The sequence below is a fragment of the Geospiza fortis genome, unplaced genomic scaffold (genome assembly GCF_000277835.1).
Source record: "Geospiza fortis unplaced genomic scaffold, GeoFor_1.0 scaffold10, whole genome shotgun sequence".
Taxonomy (NCBI): domain Eukaryota; kingdom Metazoa; phylum Chordata; class Aves; order Passeriformes; family Thraupidae; genus Geospiza; species Geospiza fortis.
This window is the reverse complement of record NW_005054326.1, coordinates 6,525,150-6,550,124: the sequence shown is the minus strand read 5'-3', so window position 1 is coordinate 6,550,124 and position 24,975 is coordinate 6,525,150. Positions and strand designations below refer to the sequence as shown.

The 24,975-nt window shown below is 37.3% G+C and overlaps 1 protein-coding gene across 3 annotated transcripts; it reads right to left on the bottom strand.

Moving 5' to 3' along the window:
- Nucleotides 1-24,975, bottom strand: DNM1L (dynamin 1 like). 3 transcript variants are annotated; one of them, XR_004081731.1, is made up of 19 exons: nt 24,815-24,959; nt 18,423-18,469; nt 17,279-17,350; nt 16,712-16,798; nt 15,938-16,100; nt 14,539-14,659; nt 13,795-13,926; nt 13,321-13,527; nt 13,000-13,120; nt 11,968-12,123; nt 11,762-11,851; nt 10,937-11,029; nt 9,087-9,143; nt 7,792-7,869; nt 5,445-5,612; nt 4,695-4,804; nt 3,390-3,549; nt 1,234-2,297; nt 1-1,184 (listed from the first exon to the last, which is right to left on the bottom strand). XR_004081731.1 is itself a non-coding variant. In XM_031057063.1 (19 exons), the coding sequence occupies exons 5-19, from the start codon at nt 16,718-16,720 to the stop codon at nt 2,241-2,243; spliced, it is 1,722 nt and encodes a 573-aa protein (XP_030912923.1). In that variant the 5' UTR covers nt 16,721-16,798; nt 17,279-17,350; nt 18,423-18,469; nt 19,685-19,723; nt 24,815-24,975; the 3' UTR covers nt 1-2,240. The 3 variants fall into 3 exon arrangements, 2 of the variants coding, with proteins under 2 accessions (XP_030912923.1, XP_030912924.1); XM_031057063.1 differs by adding an exon at nt 19,685-19,723 and having other exon boundaries at nt 1-2,297; nt 24,815-24,975; XM_031057064.1 differs by having other exon boundaries at nt 1-2,297; nt 24,815-24,975.

The following is a 24,975-nucleotide window of genomic DNA, read 5'->3' as shown; positions in this document are numbered from 1 at the left end:
TGGAGTGATTAATTTTGTGTATTATCTGTTTATTAAATAACAGGATTGTTACAGCATGGACCTTCAAAGTCTTGCATTAAGGATTACAAATCAAGTTCATTTCTTGGCACTCAAACATTATCAAATTGAAACTTTTTGTGAAACTTAAACAAAAAAAGTCGTAACATTTCAGAAACCAAATTAACACTGGAAATTTCACGTGACATTACAGAGCCAGGTATCACTTGCAAGAATTTCTTCAATAAATGAAATTCACTTGCTTTATGCAGCATTTCAAAACTTTACAAATCAGAGTATTTCTTCACAAAGAGACTGTTGACTGAACTTTTAGAGAGTTAAAACTTAGGTAGCAGATCACTTATGGACGGCACTACCTTGTTGAAAACCTCTTGGATGTTGAAAGCAAGAGAGAGAGGTGTCAGGTGAATACCAAACAGAAATGTGATGCTTTTGACAAAACTTAAAAAGCTTTCACTGATCACCAAATTGATTTAAAAAGTGGTTTGCACTTCAGTCATATTTCTTAAATCTGAGAACTACCATCCCTGGATACAATGCAAGATAAAAGTACCTCCTTTGTATTCCTTACACGTAATGCATACACCATGACTTCTTAGGCTGTTTAAAAATACACCATATGTATTTCTGTGTTCTGCATTAATTACCTCAGATCATACTTGAAGGATCCAAAAGTTGCATCTGTCAGACTTAACTCCTCGTGCTCATATTGATGACAAACTGAAGATTACCATGAGAAAAATACATTTTTCAACAGAGCTTCTTGTAAACTGAATTTTTAAATTTTCAATCTTTAGCAGCTTACCACAGGAATTCCTATTTTGCTAACTGATTTCAGGGGGAAGGAACTGCATATGGTAATGAAAACCTCACTATCGTGGCCCAATACCATAAAATCAAGCCATGGAGGTTAACAGCAGTGTCCTATTTTTCATGCAAGTTGTATTAAAGAAAAAGTATCAGCAACACTATAGTAAACATTTTCACTTAATACAAAAAGAGTGAATCTGCTTGAAAAGTACATGCAAGTATGCTGGCTGGAGTTTAAATAAATTTTTATTCATAAAAATTAAAATGTTTACTTTTTCAAGGCTAGTGTGATCAATAGTCATCTGTATGAATTATAATCAAAACAAAAAAAAAACCTCATCAACTTAATTTCCAACCTAAAATTTAATAATTTTACGATTGTCCTCAAAAAAAAAAGCTACTTACAGCACAATAAAATTTCCTCAAAAGCAGCTGTAATCTCTGATATAAATATTCCAATTCCACAGACTTTCTTTCATACTGTCATACATTCCAAAATTTGCAGAATTTGTGGGCATCCCCTTCTCCCTGGCCAACTTCATCTCTTTTTAAAAGAAACGCTTACTATCCCATGACAGTTTTGAAATCCAGTTTTATTTTTCAGTTCTGCCAGAGCAAATTTACTATCAGATGGTCCAGGGGCTTGGTCCCAGGGGGGAGGAAGGGGAAGGTGTCCTTGTGCCTGATTATAAACTCCAACATTCATACACAAGCTCCAGTGCACGTTAATAACTCTGCAGCCACTTTTTAGTAGGCTGTTCTTGTTCACAAGCTCCAGGCTAATTCTTCCTACATGATACTCCATGAAATCAAGTCTGAAGTTTTGTCTGCCATTGAAACATTTGGGGACAAAGAGAAAAAAAAAAAGGGAACACACATACATAGTAATACGCTCGACATCTCTACTGTGCTATAAAATGGAGACCTCCATCTGCCACAGTGCATGCAATATATTCATGAAAGAAAATACTCGGTGCTCTCTTTTCTTCACAGTATTGAAACTTCTACTGGAAAAGCAGCTTAAAACTATGCCACAAGACTACACTGGCTGTCTTAACCACAGGCAACCTGTTCAGCAAGTCAGGCACTGGAACTTGAATGTTTTCCCCAAGTTCAAATGAGACTGTCACTGAGACAGAAGACTTGGTCTGCTTTAATTTGCACCAGAAACCTGGTAAGGAAACATTTAGAGCCATTTATTATATGGATTAAATACGACTTCTTTTGCAAAATACAGCATGTTTTTCTGTTTGCAAATCAAACCAACTGTCTTTACATGAGCAGATTTACACAGTTGCAGTACACAGATAAGAAGAGTTCATAAATAAAAATTCTACTCCGTATACCATGCCTAGCAATTGTCAAGCCAATGTAACCTCCAATGCATATAAATAGTGTGGCTGATACAGTCTTCACCAAAGATGTGTCTCTCGGATCTCTGCAATGATCTGGCTGGCTCGCTGCAGGGCCTGCACACAGGAACACACAAAAGCCAGCGTCAGTTATGATGCAGAGATTTCCCAGGGACAAAACAGCAGTGGTCTGGGAAGTGCAAAGCTAAAAATCAAACCAAAGCTAATCAGTGTCATTATAAAATGTCCTGGATTGCCAGGCAAATTGTATTCTATTTGCCATCTGTATGGCAGTTGTCTTCTGTTAAGTGGGCAGTTTTTTCCTTATCTCTTCCACAACCAATCCTCCCTCTAGGGAGACACCTGCTGATAACAGGCTGTTGAATGTCACTGCATGACTGATAAGAGCTACAGCATCCCATTGTGAGATGTGAGCCCAGAGGGAGGAGCCAAGCATTCCTACCCAGATATAATCTGGAGATTCTGGAACACCAGCACGGCTTCTCCGCTGGATTTTCCCACAGGAACAGCTGTCTCTTCTTTCACTGGAACTTCAGAGGAAGACTACACCCTTCTACAGGATCCCTGCTCTAACAGAACCACACCTGACACTCCAGGAGGACTGCAGCCACAATTCCAATTGGACTGCTACCAACACCCTGACCCACAGGGTGTCAGGTTGGGTTCTGACTCTGTCAGTGTTGTTTTAGTTTACAGCGTTGTTTATTTTATCCTTTTATTTTCTCCCTATTAAAGAACTGCTATTCCTGATCCCATATTTTTTGCCTGAGAGCCCCTTAATTTTAATTTTATAGACATGAGAGGGGGGGGGGGGGGGGGTTATATTCTCCATTTCAGGGGAGGCTCCTGCTTTCCTTAGCAGGCATCTGTCTTTCCAAACCAAGACACAAAACAAGTGGCAACCCATTACATTCTCAAGAAGGGCAGACTTCTTCACCATACACAGTTCTAAAAGTCTGCCATAAAAGAGAAACTGCACCTACCTTCTATCTAGCCTGCTAAACTGCAGATTTAAAAGCTTATATGCAATCCTTTCTGGTCATGCATTGGTTTTAATTCCTCTAGCAGAGAAAAGCAATACACTTGCACAGTCTTAAAAAGCAGTAAAGAAAAAAGGAAGACAAGTCTTCAAAAAGCCTCCCATTGATTTGGTGAATTGCTCCGAGGAGCTCCTGATGTCCTTATTACCTTGAGCATGTCAGCTGCCTCTTTCCTGCGCTGTGCCATGTCCTCAGACTCTGTGAGAAGGTCATCCAACAACAGGGATTTGTACAGCTGGCCCACCAGCTCACTCTGGAGAGTGTCCTTCACGTGGTTCACCAGAAAATGCATCACTGCCTTTGGCACACTGCAAGCACATCAAGATTGTTTCTTTAAAATAATTGTTCAAAACCAGGTCTGTTCCAGAGAAAAAATGTACAATGAGGGCAAGCAGCTACGCATGGAATTGGCTCAAACTACCAGGAATCAATCACTACCATAAATAAAAACTCTCTCAAGTAAAAGCACCATCATGTACAATATTACAGTAGAACTAATTCATATAAACATAATTTCTTCCAAATAGAAAAGCTGCATTGTAAAAAACATAAACAGTGTAAAACACAAAATAAGAATAAATAACTTTGCCCATTAGAAACCCACTTCTCTCTACTGTGCATGAGATGACACACATTTAAGTATGTCAACCCTACAACCAAACTTTATGTGTAAATGGGAAGAGAAAGAGGCAAAGAAATAATTCTCATCTCTGATATTACATAGTACAAACAGTGCAGTGAAGTTAAGGTAAACAAAGCACTCCCCTGCCATGAAATATTAAAAATTATATTGAAGGTATTAGTTTACTGGATAGACTAAAACACCTATGAGCCTCACTAACCTGCTCTAAAATCTGGTTTCCAGATTCCTGTACTTCACTCCAGACTTCCCATATACATAAAAATACATATGAAGCTAGACCTTCCACAAAGACATAAACAAAAAAAGTTTTATAGAATTCCTTATTAAAGAAAAAGTATGACTTTTCCACAGTAGAAAGAACTGTTTGATGCCATTACCACCCTTATAGCTAAGTGCTAGAAAACTGAGCCACACACACTAGCTCCTATTTGACTTTCCCATTTGAAATTACAGGATGGCAAAGCTTAATTCTGTCCTGGTACACAGCAACTAGAGTTTATTCCAGTTATTTGCTGCAAATCTTCCATCTGAATTGAAGCATCCTCCAGAAAAGCAGGCATCTCCTAAATAATTAAACCTTTTACTTAATAATATACAGAACTTGAAACCATTAGAGGAAACAAGTGATTCTTCAAACTGCTTCATTCTGTGAAGGGTCAAATTTTACTGCTGTTCCTTCTAAAAAATTAATTTATTTTCTCTCTTCTTACAAACATAAGAACATGATAAAAGTAACATGATCATATATATGATTCCTGAAATATCACAATACTTGCATGGCTTAAATATTTCAAGGAAGTTCGGGTTTACCTGTCCTGAATGTTCTTCCTGACAATAAGGAAGTAAGATTTAATAAGTCGTTCAATCACTTCACAATCTCGTTGCTCACGGGCAGAAAGTTTGCGTGCAACAGGTACAGGCTGTGTGAAAAAAACAAAACCCTCAGCTTACCAATTCTGCTCATTTGCATCTGTAAATACAACTCAAAACTCTAACTACTGCTCTTTTAGCCTGAGTTTGATAGATGTAATCTGTCTTGCAACAAACCTATAATTCTTCAGAAATAAAATTACAGACACATCAAAATCCACATATGTGAAACAAAGGTCAGAGGGCACCACTACATTTTTTCTAAACATCTCCAAATACTTCAAATATCTCCATCTGTTTTTAACTTAAGTGGGTTTTGTCTTTAGTGGTTCTTCTCCTCTAATATAAACAGTAAAATTCAGCACAAGAAGAGCAGGAATTTGAGTTGAGCTGAGATTTGTTTCTGTACCAACAGCTATCTAGGCAAGGAGTTCACCTGCACAGGAATTTGTGAAAGGAAGCCAGTTATCCCAATCACAGCCTGAAACTGGAGCAGGCAGGGAGATTGCAGGGAGACTGGAATCAGGCAAGGAGCAAAGGAGGAGATTGGCTGGAGCTCCTTGTTGCAATAGTGGGAATTATTTACAAAGAGACCACATATTAGCAGCAAAGTTACAAGAGCTGGAATTGAGATGTTTTCTTTCCTGAGAATGAACTACAAAGAAAAGGAATTTGTCTTCCAAGACTCACCACATCTAATAAGTTTACAGCATGTCCTTTTTGAGGACTAGCAGGTAGGGCTGCAGCTGGCTTGGACTTTTCCTCTGCTGATACCTCTTCTGCTTTGGAGGGTTTCAGCATTCCTCTCCAGTTCCCTGTTCCAGACTCCTGAGGTGCATCTGCTCCTACAGCAGGATTCTGCACAAACAGCACATTGAAAAAACATGGCAGAATTAGAACTTGGCCACTATAGAGAAGCATCTGATCAAATCACTACAGGTAAAACTCACTAAAAATAAGATTTCCATAGGTATATTCCTTCATTCTGTTCTTCCCATTCTCCACATTTATTGTCCCTTTGCTGGTTACAGGTCACAAAAGGTACCAGTAAAATGAAAGTTTTTAAAACTCCTACTGTCCCTAATAAAGGGTATGAAAATGTCTCATCTGGAGAAGCTCCACAGAATTTTAAGGGTCTACAAATCACTTCTGAAATATGGGGTGGTCTTTCTAAGTCATTTAGCTTTGACCACACATCCTATACTATCAGGATCATTCTGAAAATATATTTTGAAGATCACCACAGCTTTTGCAATATTTGAATTTAAATACTTCAAGTTTTATTTAAATACAAACTTAAGTTTCTTACAGTAACAGCTAAAAAAATATGCCCAATTCTGTTTTGAGGTGGCACAGCTATGATCATATTTGTGCTGTCAGAATTTATGGAAGGCTTTTTTATAACAAATCAAAACAAAAATCTTCATCCTCTCAAAGTGAAGATCAAAGATTCTGGGGAGTTCCAGACAAAGAATGACTCATGAATCTTCTGAGAAAAAGATGTAACACCTATAACACCTAACTCTCAAACACTAGGAATCACTGAACAAAAGAAATATCAGTGGAGGGTATCCACCATATGTTAATTAGTATTAAAAAACACAAAGTTTATTTTGATGTAGAATAGGGGCAAATTTTATTTTGTACCTTTCCATAAGCCTAATATCTTTACTCTGTGCTTTAAAATCTAGTCCTGTTTGAAAAAGGTCATTCAAGGCTTTGTGCTTGTCTTGCTTCAGGTATAGGAGGAAAAAAGCTAAATTTATCTATTGTGTTTACAATGAAACACCACAGGCTGATCTTAAACCTAAAAAAAAAGTGAGAAACAAAGCATAGCAAGTAGAATAGCAGCAGCAGCATACAGGGGGAAACTCAGCTAAGCTGCGCACATCAAAAATTTTATTTAAATTGCTCAGAGGCATTGTACAACACACCAGGAATTCAAATCAAACTCTGCTAATAAGAGAAAATTATTGTTAAGGAAAGCTCCACTGCATGATTTCTGATTGCAAGACAGCTGTTCAAAATGACAAAAATGCCACTCTCATTCTGCATTACTGTGGAGCCTGCTCTACCTCCAAAGCAGTTTCAGCCACACAAGAGAGTGTGAAATGTATCACCCCATAGAGGACAGGGTTTATGGGAAATGCAAACCAAATCTGGCAGCTTCCTGCTACTTCCTAAGTCACAACACTATCTTCACCAGTGGCTCTTGGTTTCTTTTTAAATTTTGCAGCATATCAAACAAAACCTCTAAAACACTGATAAAAATAATAGTTAAAATTCTACTATTTACTAGATTTGACTTTAACCACTTTGCTCAGGACAGAAATGGAAGCTTTGCATTAAAATCTGAATGTGCAATAAGGCAGAAAGCCTGAGTCCTCTTGGTAGTCCTAATACACAAACTTGTGACTGCCCATCTTTTCTGACTCCTAGCAAGAGCAATTAGCAGAAAAGCCTTCAGAGGAATAATGAGCTGTTATTTTAACACATGAGACAGCACACCTAACATGTAAAAAACACTGCAGAACACATTTCACAAATATAAGTAAACCAGGGATTCAACAATTATGTGAAACAACACAAAGGAGGTTCAGTTTGAACAAAGCCTGTAAAGATTCCCTGCAGGAAGCAGGAAACTCACATTTTAGCTTATCTTCTGTCCTCCTTCTTTAACTGTCAACACATTAAAAACATGCAGTTTAACAGCCATGCTGAAGACTTTTGATTACAGTACTGTTGCACCCAAGAATCTATGGACAGTTTGAGGCAAATCAGGTGCATATTTGCACCACAACTTATTGCAAACAAGAGTTCAAAGAGAAAGCAGTGACTTGGCCACCTCATGGCATGTGTTGACATGCCACTGCACATAAAACCAGTAGTGCCAAGTAATCCACACTGGGGAGGACATCCAGACTGAGTAGGACACACTGTTGGTGACAAACACCAGGGACAAACTGCTTTCCTTACACCTGGGGTGCACCACAACAGAAACATGCATGCAGTGCTTAGAGGAAAAATCAAGACAGACCTTGCCATCAGCCTCAGCAGAAGCAGCAGTAACAGTCTCCTGGGAAGCAGGTGCCAATGCACCTGGAGCTTTAGTAGACTAAGGAAGGTAAAAATGCAGGGAGAGGGAAAAAAAAATTCAACTGAAGACCACCAAATTTACCTAGCAAATTGTATACGCTTTTACCTACTAGCATCTTTCAAAATCCAGAAAAGAAATATTTTGAATTTGCAAGAAAAATAGTAATAGAAGAAAAAAAAAAAGAATAAAAAAAAAGAAGAAATAAAAGAGAAAGAAAAAAATAAGAAAAATAAAAAGCATCTCCAAGACAAGTTATTTTGGAGTACCTGACCTTCATTAAAGCTCCTACACTGATGATTTAACTATAAAATCAACAAAATGAAGGATCAAAGAGCACTGAAAGCAATCTCTAGATAGCTACCTTAAATTTCCAGTTCATCCATCAGTTGTCTTAAGACTGATTAAAGGCAACAGTATTAGATCTGCTCTGGGACTTCATCTCACTTTTTAAGGTAATGAACTTAGTGAACAGATTTCGATCAGCTGTAGAAACTCCTGTTACAACCTCATGAGGATCCTAAACTATGGTCTCTATCTTTGAATTCTTAATAATTCACATAGTATTAAATAACTGTCTAAAATTCCAGCCTGTTGTCAGACTGTTCTTTTCTACAGCCACACAGTGTTTTCCATGACATTTGGTTGGTTTTTCCACTCCTGTCACTGCACTAATCCCAAAACCTGATAAAGTTAAGCAAGTTCCAGAGACAGAATACATGAACAACTGAAAATGTCAACTCCAACATCTGCTCCCAAAGAAAGTAAGACTGCAATAAACTGCAGTTTTAAGAGCAACTTAACAAAAACCAACCACAGGTCACTATGCTGGCACTGGATATTTTAAATCATTTGTTTATCTTTTGAAATGAGTTTGTCTCCACTACAAAGTTAAGCATGAAAGTTCTGAGTTCATCTTTAACATCTGCAGGCATATTACACCTTACCTGAGATGACAAAATTCAAGTAATAAGTGTATTATTACATTTATAGACAAGTCTTCCAAAATACCAGATTTAAAAGCTCCCAAAAATTGCATCCGTAAGAAAATTATAGAAGAAAAAAGAAAAGAAAATTATATTCCACTTATATCTTATGAAACTGAAAAGAAAAAACTCAATACCTGCAAGCTCCCAAGACTGTTACTAGAGCAGCATATGAAAATTTCCAATTCTTAGATTGGATCTAGGAGAATGCATTCAGCTTTATGTAAAAAACAAAATCAAACATTTACTTACCTTGTCTCGTGGCACAGCGGAAGGCAGTTCCCGGGTTAACCTGTTCCGCCTTTGCTCCTTTAAAAACAATCCAGCAAGATCTCAATTATGTATTACTCTGTATCAACACACAGGCAAGATCCACATTTTACAGATGACTTCCATTTTAGACACAAATACGAGTAATTTCATCTCATCCAGTGCCATGCTAATACTGTGGTCTATGAAACCCTTGATTATTTGGATGCTTTGATTACCTGGTCAAAACTAAATTCTCAGTATAAGAAGTTTTGCTAGGTTTTTTTGCACCACACTCACTAATCAAAGCCTGAGCCTTTAAAAAACAATATCAAAGCTCCACAATTTGGCTCACCACAGATACCCTACAGCCCTCATTAAGCAGTAACTCCTCCAAGTGATCTAAAGGATTTCATTCTGTGGCCAGCACATGATTAGTCCAAAATGAAGGAGGAGGCAGAATTTGCTTCATAGAAAAATAGAATTTGAAGCAATTAGGACAAAGAAATGTCTGATTTTGCTTGAAATTAACAACTGATTGTCCACCAAATAAGGCTTGGGTTTACATGGTTTGGTTCTTCAAAAATGTCAATGTCCTGTTTAGGAAAACATTAGGAAAGAATTACAGTAACACACAATGATACAATTTTGTATGTTCAGCTTCACAACGTCCTAATTTCTGCACTCTCAGCAGTTTCCATACACATTGTTTTTGAACTTAGATTTTGTAGATTAAAGAGCAGTCTACCAAGTCAAATGCAAATGCATGCCTCGTCTGTACAAAATATAGGTATAGAAGGAAGAAATTTTATAGATTATAGAAGAAATTGCATGGAGTAGAAATTTTAATGTAAACATTTAAAAAAGAAACACTACAAGAGCATGTAGTGGCAGGACAAGGGGGAATGGCTTCAAACTGAAAGAGGGTAGGTTTAAATTACATATTCCATAGGAAGAAATTCTTTACTGTGAGGGTGGTGAGGCACTGGAACAGGCTGCCCAGAGAAGCTGCGGCTGCCTCATCCCTGGAAGTGTCCAAGGCCAGACTGGAAGGGGCTCTCAGCAACCTGGTCTACAGGAATGTGGCATATGGCAGGGGGGTTGGAATGAGATGACCTTCCCAGTCAAGCCATTCCATGATTCTGTGATGAATGAAAATGATGTGTTGGATAAACACAAGGGTACTAATGAGCTCTTATTAATGAGATTGCAAAAACACCAAATTGGTTCTTCCACTCTAACAGAGCAGACTGGTTGTTGAACTGCTTCCACAGGATGATGGCAGCAACAAGTACTATCAGATTTGGACTTGAAAAACACAAGATTACTGACAGGAGACTGAGAGAGAGAATGCCTCAGGGAGGCTGAAGTGTGGTAACACAGAGATTCAAGAACAATACCAAAAGCAAGTAGAAATTAGAACCTGAACAGAGGAAACAATACTTGTATTATCCTTTCACGAATGAGAGGAACGTCACTGATACATTGTGTCAAAGACAAAATGCAGTTACTTCAACATGAACACCATTTCACAACTACATATTTAAATTTCACCTTAAAAAATTTCATTTCATAGGCAATACTCAATTAGATGCCCATCTTATTTTCCAGACTGAAAAACAGACAGAATCCTTTCAGTGAAGTATCAACCAGTGATCCTAAATGTAATATGCAATAGAAATTAACAAATCCACAGATCACTAGTATTCACAATACTCATAATTCATCACATTACTCATGCCTCAAAATGTAGAAATGTACTTCAAGGAAAAAAGCTGAAGCACTTGTTATTTTATTAATTTCACCTTCACTTAAAGAGGCCAGAAACTTTTTAAGAGAACATACTTTCTTACCTCTATGTTGTTATTCATTAACCCACAGGCATCAGCGAAGTCTGGATGTTTGGTATTGATATAAGCTAACTCAATGGCCACCAGATTATGAACCTGCAATGCAAAATATTCCCAAATCAAAATTCAGGGAGTAAACCTAATGCCAGTGCAGAGCAATGACCTACAATGCTGGCAAGCACAGCTTAACTGCCAATAGCAAAGATCACTCAGCCACAAAACCACCTACAATATGTGAACCAGGGGGAGATGGTTCACTGTGAGGGACAGTGAGTATACAAAGCAATTTTTGCTTTTCACATCAAATGCAGAGTCAAATACTGAAACACTCTTTACTGCCCAACAGGCAGTCCAAATGAGATTTTAATATTAATACATTTATTTAAAGGTACAAGTTGAACTTTTAGTTTTCACTAGGTAAAGGACATTACAAGCTTCTGAAACACACAGAATAAGGATTACAGTTTAATTTTCATCACTGTGTCCCAAACTCTACAGCTTCTGTTACAAGGGAGGGAAATAACCTATATGAGGAAGACTAGAAGATGTGAAATTGAAATTTTGTAGAATTCCTCTTGGGAAATTGAAACATAGGGGACAACATGCTTAACCCTAACCCCACCCCTTTGTTTTATATGCATCTATACTCTAATATAGAAGAGTGTGCACATATTAAATGTGTACACATCAAAATGTGTACGTATTAAATAACTATCAATTTAACAAATAAGATTCATTTAATAACTTGGGTTCCTGTGCAAACAGAAACATCAAGACTCGAGAAAATATGCACTTTTACTAGCAAAATTACAGTAGATGGAAACTTACCATTTCATTTGTGACAGGAAGTCTCCTACGCAAAAGACAGGTTACTACTTCAACTATGGCATCGTGCAATTTAGGAAACCTCAGTAATTCCTAAAAACAAACCCAAATTTTACTGGTGAGACTTCCAGAAGTTTTTAAGCAAGTAATCACACACCCACACACACATGCCATGATTACAATCCCAATTGTAGAGCATGCATTTTTACCTGTGTACTGTAATTACTACAGTGCTGAATAATCCTCTGCATTTCCTCATGAACCAGCTCCACACAGCGCAAGCTCGGTTCTTCCAAACGTTTGATTTGCCTTTTTACCAGCAACTCAAAGGAAACCTCAGGAACAAACAAGGCAGGACGGGGACCCTGGTTCAAAAGGAGGGAAAAAGCTGCTAAATTGTATATAAAACATGATGCATTTCTAAGAAGTAGTATTTAATGAGGCCCAGAATAAATCAGGTCACAGTGGCACTCAATACAAATCTCAAGTATATGTAAAAATAAAAGCTGTAAGTTCCTATCTTTAAGACAAAATGTATTAAACAATGATTAACTAGCATCCTTACAGAATCTCAGAGATTTCTACCTACTCATGTCACTTTAGGTTTACAAATACGAACAATGCTTTTTCACATTTGAGGATCCACATTTTGACGAAATCTATTATAAAGGCAAAGATATTTTCTTTCTAATTTCAGAGAGACACACTGCCATTATTTATTGGACAGCCTTGGGCATCTAATGCCATACAAACAAGACAGGTGAATTTCAGTGTTTGGAGTAATTTCATTTATGACCATACAGACCAATGCTTCGCTACACATATAACATTTTTTACCTGAAATATGACATCTTTCCTGTTACTAAATCCTGGTTTTACATTTTACATTTAGAGGATAGGCACATACACACAGATCATTGCCATGGAGTACCTCATGCTCCAAGACCATGCAGAAACCTGCCTGTCTGTCCACACACAACAGACACAGTACAAAAGCAGACTGACATGTCTGACATCCAAAGTAAAGCCTGAAGGAGTGAACATTATACTATGTACTGCAAAATTTAAAAGTGGCCTTACTCTGTTAATTCTCAGCAACACCAACCCCCATATTAGCAAGAAACCAAATCTGTCAGGAAAACACTGAACCATCTCAAAGTTGTGCCTCTTATATAGAATTAAACCTCAGCTTCCTATCTAACATACAGCCACAACACTCAGAAGTACAGAAGAACACTCACAGTGGCATTTCTAATGGCAGTCAGAATGTCAATTGTGTTAAGGCCACCCAGAGGGTCAACAGATTCTAAAGTTCTTCCAAAAGTCTCATGAAAAATATAACAGATTCTGGCTCCACCACATCTGAAAGAAGAAAATAATAACCGAAGTAGCAAATAATAAGAAGAAAGCTCTCACTGAAAACCTTTTTTACAGTTGCTTGGATTCAAACTTTTTTGAGTATGTTATGGTCCAGTGTAGTAATACTGCCAGTGAGAGCCAGTAAGAGCCACTGGGTCAACCAAACCACTCAGTCAATATTCCAGGAAAACACTTGTACTTACAGCTCTGAAGTCTCTATGTATTTTGCTGTTCCTTCAATAGTATTACAATATTCTGTGGCAAATTTGGTGATCAGCTGCAATAAAGTAGCACTTTTGTCTTCAACAGGTTCCCCATAGCTGTTCAGTAGAGACTGGTACTGGGCAGCTAAAACATTAATTCTGGTTTTCAGTTCTGGCAAGCAATCCCTGATATGATGCATCAGCAACCTAAAAATAGAAAACAGTCCCTCATTAGAAGGGAGGAAAAGTTTCAGCTTTATCATCTCCATCAAAACAGAGAAGAGACACAAAACAACCATGAAAGGAAAACATTTACTTGGGAAAATTACAGTAAATTCAGAAACAGAGAGAACCAGAGTTTGCAACCAGAGTTTTCTTTAATGCATTACTGTACAGCACCAAAAGAGACACTAAGGGTAGAAAGAAAAGTATGCACATATGTCTAACCCATCAGTTCATGTCTTCAAGGAATACCTGTTCAGTGTTCTAGCAAGATACTTGGTTCCATTTCGATTGGCAAGGGAAGGATATTTCTTTTGAAGAAACCCATACTCATCACGAATGGAATCAGCCACACTCTTCTTATTGTTAATATCCAACTGACTCCTGAAGGTAAAAGGCAGAGTTACACACTAGTTACTGGATGCAAAGTAAAAGTAATTTACACTTCTGCTTTTCTGGACAGAACATTTAACAACTGGGTTGTGCTTTACGCACATAACTCACCTTCCTTAGACTTTAAAGGTTTTTATTTATTTCTCCATGCAGCATAGTCAACAAATCTATATTGGCAGCAACTATACACAGAGTAAGCAATGGTCTTATTAAAACTACATGAGATTTGACCTAAATAAGGTAAAAAAATGCAGCAAACAGAACCACAGTCATATGCAGTTAGGACTAATATATACGGGACCTGTGCTGGATCAGAGCTGATGTGAACAGCTGACCAGAAGCACCTTTCAAGCTGAAGGACAATAGCAGAAGTGGTGACACTACAGTTCTTTTGAAGTGTTTCTACCCCTGTCTGCATTAGCAGTTGGTTGAGTGGAAGAACAAAGGCTTTGAGAAGTGAGCAACAAGTTTCTCACTTGCTTATTCAGAAGTTTATTTCAACATTGTCACCTTACTCTTAAAAATATATTCATGGCTAAAAAAGCAAAAGCATTACTTCATATTAACAGAGTTTTAAAATAGCACCAGTGTGCCCACACAGACCTATTCACTACTCCAATGATGCCAAGTTTGACTGGAATCACTCTTCCCATGAGCACATCCATAGCATCAGTGCCAGCATCCATGAGATCCAGCTTTGTGATAACAGCAAGGGTTCTTCGACCTACCAAAAGGAAAACACTCACAGAGATGTTCTGATTTCATCAGAGTACCTAAAACTCATAATTCAGCAAATGAAGAATTAGTGACCTAAATTCATTCAATAGGGAAATGTAGCCCATCTAAACCAGTAGGTTAACACACACAGGATTTGTCTGGGACCTCAATATTTCCTGAGCTCTTGGTCCAAAAAAAATGTGCCAAGAACCTTTTCTTTAAAATATAACACACTCTTTGAGTCTAAAAAAATAAACCAGCATCTCAGTAAAATCAGGAAGTTCTTGGGTCTTGAAACTTTCATCTGAGTGTAGTTACTTTAGTACTGTAGGTTCTCACCATACAGCATTACTCCTGCAGAACCTGCAACATGATCTGCCACTCCAGACCTTTAAGTTTCAGAATTTTGGGAAGCGATCCAAAAGACACTGTCAATCATTTTTACAGGAGTAAAGTAAAAGGGATATCTTGAACCAGGACAGTTTAACTAACAGACTGCCAGAAGAGATTTTCCCTCCAGGTTATGTGGCAGACAAGTCAAAGCAGACTTGGAGTTTGAAAACAATCAAGAAATGTTACATTTTATGGAAAGAAAAATTTGAGGGTACCAATACTAAATTTTAGCCTAATTTCTGTATGTTTCTTTTCCAAGTGTATTAATCCATGTTCTTTCAAATCACACAATGCCATTTGTTAGTCAATGGTACTGACAGCACTTTGCAAAAGCAGGAAGACAGTAGCTTCAGTTCTATTTCAAAGTCCTTAGGTAAATATAAATTTATAATCTTCCTATTCCATTAAATCAGTGAGTTCTCCCACATAAATACAGAGCAGAGAATTAATCTTATCCTTACCAAAAGTCACAGCTAGACAGTCAATTACTTAGCTGGGGGTGGCATATTTTCTCTACCAAAGGAAACAATATTGGACAATAAAGCATGAAATTGCCCTGACAGACCACTGTGAACTACTAAAACTCTGGAAACCCCCAACATTCTTAACACCATTTTGCTGCTGTAGAAACAGAAGTGAGTTCATGACTATTAGAACAGTTACTTGGCCTGCTGGCAAGCCAGAAATCTATCAGTTATTGGTTCATCCCAGCAGCCTCTTGAGTTGCAGAGACTGCAGCAAGTCTTTAAGCAAATATAAAACCTATATTTCTAGGAAACATGGTGACATTTACTTTTCTTACTATATTTTGCTCAAACAAGCTCAGTTTTATTTTAGGATTGAGTTTTCAAAAACAGTTGAATTACAGCATCCAGTTAGCCTTGGTGCTTACCATCTGGATCCACCTCCCGAGCTATTTTCAGGGCTTCAGAAGTGGCCATGTCTGTGTTGGCAGCCGTGACTGCCAGGATAATGGAATTGGGGTTGCTGATGAACTGAAGGATGAGCTCTCTTATTTGAAGTTCAATGTCTTTAGGCTGGTCACCAACAGGCACCTAGAGAAAAAACCAAGATGGAACTGTTCAAAATTGTGTCTTTATGCCTATATGAGTTTTGGTGTCCAAGAACCACATGCACAACTGGCAGAGTGGGGTGGGGATGTGTGCATGGGCAGGGAAAGAAGTCATCTTGTCATCTTCATGTCTCAGAAAATTATTCCCTATGTAACCTGAACAAGAAGGATCTGAACATTTCTGTCAGGATATCCTCACTTTATACAGCCTCTTACACAAAATATACACAGCCGCTCCTGAAGAAGCAATGTGGAAGAGGCCTTCCAAGTTGCCAAACACTCATCTATCTGCAGGTACAGCTCTGAGACCTGGAGTGCTACCTCCTCTATGGCAAGGAACATGCAGCCCACACATCTACCATCACTTATATGTAGAAAGAGGAGAAACATAAGCAAATCTATCTCTGACATCAGCAAAGTGCAGCAGAAACCCAAATCTTACCCCAGAAGACAGTGACATGTCACATTTACATAACACTACTCAACCCCAGGAAAGCAGTTTATCTAGCAATGCAGAACAATGGCACAGAGTGAACAGGCACACCTTGTTCAAAAATACACACTGAGTCAGAAGAGGAGCATGCTGCACCTTACCTTTGTCATTCCAGGTAAGTCCACAAGAGTCAGATTTACAACATTAGCTGAAAAAATCTTAAGATGAATGGGTTCAGGACTGATCCCCTAGAAATACATTAAAAAGAAGTAATAATTACTGCCCTGGATTATTTAAATTCATCACATGAAAATCCAAAGGCTGTGGTTTCATACTACAAAGACTTTCTTTCACCACATACCTTAAAACACACAGCAAGGAAAAAAAGCCAACCATCTGTCAACCAATTCTTTTGTCTTTGTCAGCTGCCAGTTTTATAACTACATAAAGCCAGGTATGTAGAAAAATGAAAGCAAGTTTAACTGAACGTTTATTTTTTGCACTTTTATTACAGAATCTTGAAGTAAAGCAACAATTCTCTGTCTTTCAGCTGAAGTAATTGTTCTCATGAACACAGTGAACAAATCTCAAGACAGCAAGAAGTATTCTCATGTTCTTCATTAGAACAGGTAAGTGCTTTTCACTCCTAACTGTTGAAATTCTTTAAGAAAGGTTTAAGCAGCAAGAAAATCAATAGCAAGACAACAGATGGACAGTACAGGATTTACCTTATTGTTTCCTGAAATCCTCTCTGTTTCATTTTCTATTTCCTGACGAATTTCATCAAAATCTGTATAGATCTGAAAGAAGAAAAAAAAAAGTTTAAAAATCAAAGACAGCATTCACTTACTTAACTGTAAAATAATGTTCTCCAAGGGATGGTGAAAAACTCTTAAGGTATACAGAATATTTAAAAATATTTAAGAATTACTAGTAGCCCTTAAACTCATGCAAACAGGAATGATCAGTGCTAAAAATTACAGAAATTGGTATTTAATCTGTTGACTAATTCTGTGAGATGGCAGTTACTAGCACTTATGACCAATGTCAGACACAAGTTGTTAATTTGTGTCCACCTACAGAGAATTCCAAATACTTAATTCCATTTTGAGTCTAGTTGTAATCCTTTGAAGTTAATAAGCAACATGTAGCCTAATCCTCTTCTCACAGTGAAGAGGACAAAGGGCAGTTTCATTTTCAAATTTTTCCACTCTCGTAATAACTGTTCTCCGGCCACCAACGAAAAATGGTTAGCACAGAGCTATCCTTCCACTGATTCCCTCTATATTCCTCTCTAACTTTACTTCAATTTCTAGCATTGCCTAGAAGGTGAGAAAATCACTTTAAAATAATAAACACTTGTATCATTTATCTGCCAACAAAAATATGACTGTCTTCAAGCAAGAATTAAGCTTTGACTCTTCCTGAGGTGCTGGGTTCTCTCAGTTTGTGCTCCTTCACCCTGATGCACATGAGGTTCTTTTTCCTCTTTCTCACAACTTTCTAACAAACCTCTGAAGTAGCCAATTCTTCAATGGACTGAAATTACTTGTGATTGTATCTGTCCTTGTCTTTGTGACATCCATTCTAATTTTGGCAATGCACAAAATAGAATAAACAACAAAATAACCCAAAAAGGACTGTGATAACTCAGCAGAATCAACAACCCACACAACAGACATTTTATGTTTTCAAGTTTTCTACTCATAAAAAGCAAAACACAAAATCCTCAATACTCTGCCATTTATTCAGCAGGTACAAGAATACCAATAAACATCTTTTCAGGAAAGTCAGGGGAAGAGATAACAGAATTAAGTATCTATCTGTTAACATACTTATGACACTGCTACTTCATCAAGAGAGTAAACATACCTTATTTTTGGTATGAAGAAATTTACCCCATTCTGCAGCATCTACCTCTGAAAATAAAAAAGGATACATGAGAAAAAAGTAGATTTTTCACTAACATTTTTTCCAAGGCCTGGTCATTGAAAACTAAGAGATTTTTCTTTTCAAGCACCAAAATAAAAATTAGTTCGCTTTCTACAGTTAGATGTTAAATAGCTCAGTATAAATAGATTTATGATTCTGTTTATTGAAACATTGCACCTCACTACTATGTCTAATTTGTCTCACACAAGGTCCACCTTCCTACCTATGACTGAGCTAATCACCCATCCTGCAATCTTGGTCTTGTTCACTAAATATCAGCTTGTAACAGAAAATAAAAGAACTATTAGCAATAGCTTAAAAACCTGGGAAAGAAAATGCTAGCATTTAGCATCTTTTTTTCTAAACCATGCAAGTGAGATCAAATTATAGCTGAAAGAAAAAGTTAGAAAAACCTGTAGAACTAAAAGCAAGCAAACAGAAAATACATAAGAATTCTGCATAACGAAGAAGCCTTAGAAGAACATGTCTCTTCCCAAATCTGTCAAGGACCAAACATCTTCACTCTCGTCAGTCACCACTGAGGTCCAGAATCACTCGGGGACTATGCAAGAGCAGTCCCAGAAACAGCAAAGGAGGTTTTGTTCAATTCCTGCTTTGTAGCACAGGCAGCAATTTGAGCCACACTGCAAGATATTCACATTTTCACTATTAGGTTTCCAAGTATTAGAGGCAACTTCCATTTCCAATTTTTAGTTTGGGGTCATTTCCTGTGTGCTCCCTGACACAGCAATCTGCTCTACGAGAACTGTCTACAAGAAATCTGGCCCTTTGGCAAACACGTGGTTTACCTACAATCAAGTAATCTTTCCAAACATTTCTTTCACTTAAGTTGAAATTTAAGAAAGTTGATCAACAAAGTTTTTTTTTTAAGGATTTGGGAATTGAAAGTGCAGGAAGTTCTATGAAGCAGCAACAGCATAGAAGAAAAGCAAAAATTATCTCATTCTAATGCAACAAGGAACAGCATAGAAGAAAAGCAAAAATTATTCTAATGCAACAAGATCAGAAAACTGAAAATCAATCAGATCACAAGACAGCAAAATAATCAGCACAGTAGCTGAAGTGTAAAAGGAAAAGTGTAATCAATCAACAATCAATCATGTGGCATGAAATGTGTGTGATTAGTGTATATAAGCATGCACTTCAGGTGTAGGGAGCAAAAGCAAGTGGATAAAGGCAACCTTTAGCAAGGTGTCTTGAATTTTTCCATGTAGCAGGGTCTGCAGTTAAAGAGAAACAGCATTGAAAGGTGTTTAACATTTTTAATCATATTTAATATAGCATTTTATTCAGTTTCAGTACCAGATTCAATTACAAAAAGCACAAATGCATGCAGACAGATGTGCATGCTATTCTAGTATTGATGAGAGTGTGTAACATATTAGCAATATGCACAGAAATAAGACCTTAACTAAACACATATAAATGAGGCCTATTAATCAGATATTCTACACAACAAAGTTGACTTGATGATGATCATTATTGCCATACACCTAACTCCAACAGCTCAATGTATTTTCTTATCTGAACACAGAAAACAGCACCACTGAGCTCCACAGAGCTGAACTTCTTTGGCAAAATATATTTCTCAGAATTTACTCACAGGAAGAACCAGAAAGAGTAAAGAAACATTTATAATATCATTGGAAGTAGTGTTACTGTATGGGAAGGAAATCTGATGCTGTGCATCAATATTTTTAAGACTCGATTAAAGAATAACATCAGTTCTGAGACAGATTTAAGAAGAGACAACATATGCATTATCCTTCTCAACTTTTAATTTTTCAAAGTAGTTACAGAAATTTCATTACAAAAAATCACCTAACTTCTTACTGAGGGGTTGATGAATTTAAAACTCTATTTTCCTGTGATGTCTGTACAACACCCTGAAAGTACAAGCACCACAACAAACTGGTAAAGATATTTTTGGTTTGGTTTGGTACAAAATTCAGGTAGTACAACAATAATCAACTCATCTGTTTGAAAAGCTTATCTGGAGAGTTGATGTTTTGCTCAGTCAAAGGTGTGTGTATCATCAATAGAAATACGATTTTTATGGACTGGATCTGTTAAGGAAAAATTTTTAAAACCAGACTTTTACCCCTACTGTTCTGCAGGCTATGAAGAAAGAGCTATGAAAAAACATCATCAGGAAAAAGCTTTTGTTGTATCAGTTGGTAAATAGGCAAAATGACATACCAGTCTCTGAAGTAAGTGCAAAATGAAAGGGTTTCTCCATTCCAGGTTATTTAACAGGTTTTATTTACTTTTCAGAGGAAATAAAGTAAAATGCACAAAGAGGAAGAAACTATAATGTGTTCAGTATTGTACTGCTCATTTCTTCTTGAAAATTGAATCTAAGGGAGTAAAGAGAGGCCTAAAGCCAGGAAGAAAAATATACAGCAAGATACTGCCAAGTTACATTTGAAAGCTATGGATCAAGCACTCTCTGGTTATGTCCCTCACTGGGAGATGATTTCCTTCTCAGACACTGTTTTAGTCTTAAATTATTCACTTTCTGGAGGCATGGGAATTTGCAGCCAGGTACTAGCCTTAGTTCTATGTATAAATCATTTTTTTCAGTATTATCTATAAGTTTCTTAAAATAAATATTAAAAAGACACGCTTGGGTCAGAGACACAGCATTTTAACTTGCTAACACCTATGGAAAAGTTTCCCAATAGATCCAATTTAATGGAAAGGAGCTTTTAGGAAAGGAGGAAGCATTTGCATTTCTCTAAAGGTAACAATGCTCAAGGCAAGGAGAAAGTGTTCTAACAAGCCTACATTCAGCAACCCACTTTTCTGGTTTCCACAAAGAATGCTTTTTTTATCACTCATTTAACTGGTAGATCAGCATTCCCTCAGTTACGTTACTTTTTGGAAGCTTTTCAGGCAATAACTTTGGAAGAATTAATCACCTGATTACACTAAAGATTAAATGCTAGATAAAGGTGTGACAAAACAACACTTTGGTCATGATGAAATCCAGTATTACACACTGCAAGAAATTACTAAAAACAGCAGCTATTAAGAACAAACAGATCCTGCTTTTCAAAAAAACCACCACCACACCTCGTGAATAAAGCAACAATCTATATTTTTCTGGTTTTCCATATCCTGTAGTAAGACCTGCAAACCTTAATTAACACCCAGGAAAAGACATACATTACTTGACTTTTCTCAGGACTGCCCTCCACCAAACTGTACTTGTTATGTCCTACTCTATAACACTCCTTTAAGAAGTTCAATAAAATACAAAGATTACTGACTTCAGTTATTCAGGTATCTCCTCTCTAAAGCAATAGAAATATTACTCATTTCCAATGAGAGAAGCTGCTGGGAGTCATGAAAGGCCACCACCATAGAGGATTTCCAGCAGCATGGCAATGAGAACTTCCCAAACACTAACTGTTGTACCATTTTTCCATCCTTGACACCAACTAGACTGTAAGCACTTTTGAGGGAAAGCTCTTCCTCTCTAGTGCTTCTACGAAGCCAAGCCCAGTGAAGCAGGCCACACTGCTGGGAGCTAGGGGTAAGAGATTCCTATCTGAAGTAGAGAGCAAAAGGCTAACAAAACAATGTTATTTATCAAGCAATGGATCTGTATTAATTATTCCTGTGTTCTGTATCAATGCTGTCTGCTCAGAATTTGAACAATGTTCAGTTTCCTATCTTGGAACAAATGAAAAAAAGGAACCCATAAGCATTTACTACTTGGCCACTGGTATGTTCTCTCTGCTTTTCCATTTCTGAACTACCATTACAGGTCTTCACTGCAAGGCCAATTTAATAATTCACAAGACCAGGCCCAGTTCTCTGATAAGTGCTGCTTCTCTTGCAATTTGATCAGAGAACACCACGGTGTGGTATCGTCACATCAAACGCACCATATGTGCTGAATCACTAGAGGCAACAATAAACAGCAAAAGCATGATGAGAACATTTCCTTCCCATCAAATTATACACATTCTCTGTAGAATATACAGATCAGCCTGTTATAAAAATACAGAACTTCCCATTTAATGGAAAATTTATCTTTGGTATTTTCTGACTCTCTTATTTATTGCAGTGATCACAGTACAAAGGGTATTACTTGTTCCTCCCTAAGTGAACAGCACAGCAGTCAAAAGTGCTTTCTGTTAAAAACTGGGAAGCTTTCTGGATGCCAACACGCCAGAGGTAAAATTAAAGCTTGTAAGAACCACAGAGTAGCAGCTATTTTGAAATGGCTGTGTTAATATACAATACCAGTACAGCAAGCATTATGATAAATGATCCTAATTAACAGGTGACAATCACAGAAGTCAAAAGAGAAGAGAGAGTTGTACAAAACTATTTGTGTGCACAGAGTACAATGCCAGCATTCAGAAAGCAGCATGCCAAGACTGATACTCTCTTGTCCAAATATTCAACCTGTAAAGAAATCCTTCATCTGGATAAAATCCTTTTCTGCAAGACTATTTCCCTCTGGGAAATCCCAAACCCATCTTCAATCCTACCTCAACATCCATCTCATTACAAATAAAATTACCTCTAAAAATAGACCTCTAATGGCACTTATTACAACACAGCACAGCCAGGATAAGAGGTTGTCATATTTTTTCTTTCCAAGCTGCTTGATCCCATCTTCCCAGATGTAACACCACAATCTGAACATAAGCTAGACAATTTGCCTGAATTTTGGAGAGAAGAGACATTTCAAACTCAATTGGTAAATCATAATTTCTGTTCTTATCAAATCCCTGTTCTTACCAAACAAGGCCACATCTCTCTCAGAAGAACAAGATGAGATTATAACATTAATGCCTTACATATTGATTGTTTTCCCAAAAAAAAAAAATCTAAGTGGGCATCATAAATAATTTAGCCCAACATCCCTATGAATTTTAAATTTAAAATCCAAATCCCCAAATGAAATGCAACCTAAAACAAAAAGGCTCTGCCTTGACTCAGAATACTCCAATTACAAAACCTCCTTTTACACCTGTAAAGTAGCAAAGAAGAGTAAAATAGTATTTTACCCTACAACTCAGAATCCAAACATTCTGAGTTCTAGAAATACAAACTATACACTGCACAGTACAAGCAATGTAAAACTGCATTTAAAGATATCAAATGTGCCATTTCTAAAAGTTGCACAGAGATTGAATCCTCCATCCTTCAAGGTTTTCAAAACCAAGCAGATAATTCCAAAGAAACCTGGTCTGGACCTCAGAGTCGGCCCTATTTTGAGGAGGCTGGGCCAGAGGTCTCCTGAAATAATTTCTAGCCTGAATTGTCCCTACAATTTTTCACATGGTTTGCATGCTAATTGTTATGAACCCTGCTTGTGTTCTCTGCTTGTGACAGTAATGAAGATTGGAGCTTAAACCTTTCAAACAGCACAATACAAGTAACTGTCCTTCAGAAATCAAAGGCCATAAATATTACAGGAAAATAAAGACTGTAAAGAACACCTGATACCTTGACTTATTATTGGTAGAGACAAATTAAAAAAAATTTGAACACAATGAGAATTAATATTTATAGTCCCAAGTTTATCATGCCAACAAAAGTCTGTGCAGTTATTAGTGTCCACATAAAAAACACTAAGATTTATCTTACAATCAGAAGGTGGACATGCCCCTGCTGCTCCTAATCAGGAGCATCAGTTGGTATAAAATGAGCATTGAAACTCCCAAGGGACAACTGAGATCACTTTCTTGATCTGCTGAAGGATAAAACAGAAGCAGTACAGAAGACAAGCTTCAAAGTGGAAACTACAGAACATTTAAAGTGCCCTGCTTGATGCACTTGAAGTCTCTCAGTGCAGCCCAGTAGGGTGGCATGTGTAAGCTACAGAACTTGTCAGTTCAATTCTGTTTGCATCTACTACAAGTTTGTTTTCATTTCTCCAGAACTAGGTATTTCCTACCCTCCTTCTAAAAACTCTCATACTCATCACCCCCTCAATGAAATACCTTATATAAACAGCAAAAGGGGAGGGGATGAAAAGCACACATAAGAAAATCATGTTCTCTACACTCCAGACAATTATCTTTACAACTGAAATACCTGTTTTTCTCAAAAGAAATTCCCAAGAACAGGAAAGCTTCAAACATTAAAGGTATTTTGAATATCCAAAAGATTTTGACTTCGTGACATTTGCTAGATGGAAAAAACAGATGTGACAACAGCTGTGTTTTCTTCCAAACAAATTTTAAAAAGCATACTAGAGTTTTAAGATTACAGCAACTGATTTTTCATTGCAAAGGACAGGAAAGACTTGAATAAAAAGGCAAAACACATTCTTGGATCACACTTACCATTTTCATCTCCAGCTCCTTTCCGACCATCCTCTGGGGAAACGTGCACCAGCTGCAGAATAAGGGGTCTCCGGGTGACAACTCCAGTACCTCGTGGGAGCAGATCCCTCCCCACAAGACTTTCCAACACAGAACTTTTTCCACTGCTCTGAAAAGTGAAA

What these genes read in the sequence shown, in the direction of transcription:
- DNM1L (XM_031057063.1), bottom strand. An exon ending in CTGCTGAGGCTGATGGCAAG is followed by an intron (nt 5,613 to 7,791) that starts GTCTGTCTTGAT and finishes CTGTTTGTGCAG; the next exon opens with AATCCTGCTGTAGGAGCAGA. An exon ending in AGGAAGAACATTCAGGACAG is followed by an intron (nt 3,550 to 4,694) that starts GTAAACCCGAAC and finishes ATGTGCTTGCAG; the next exon opens with TGTGCCAAAGGCAGTGATGC.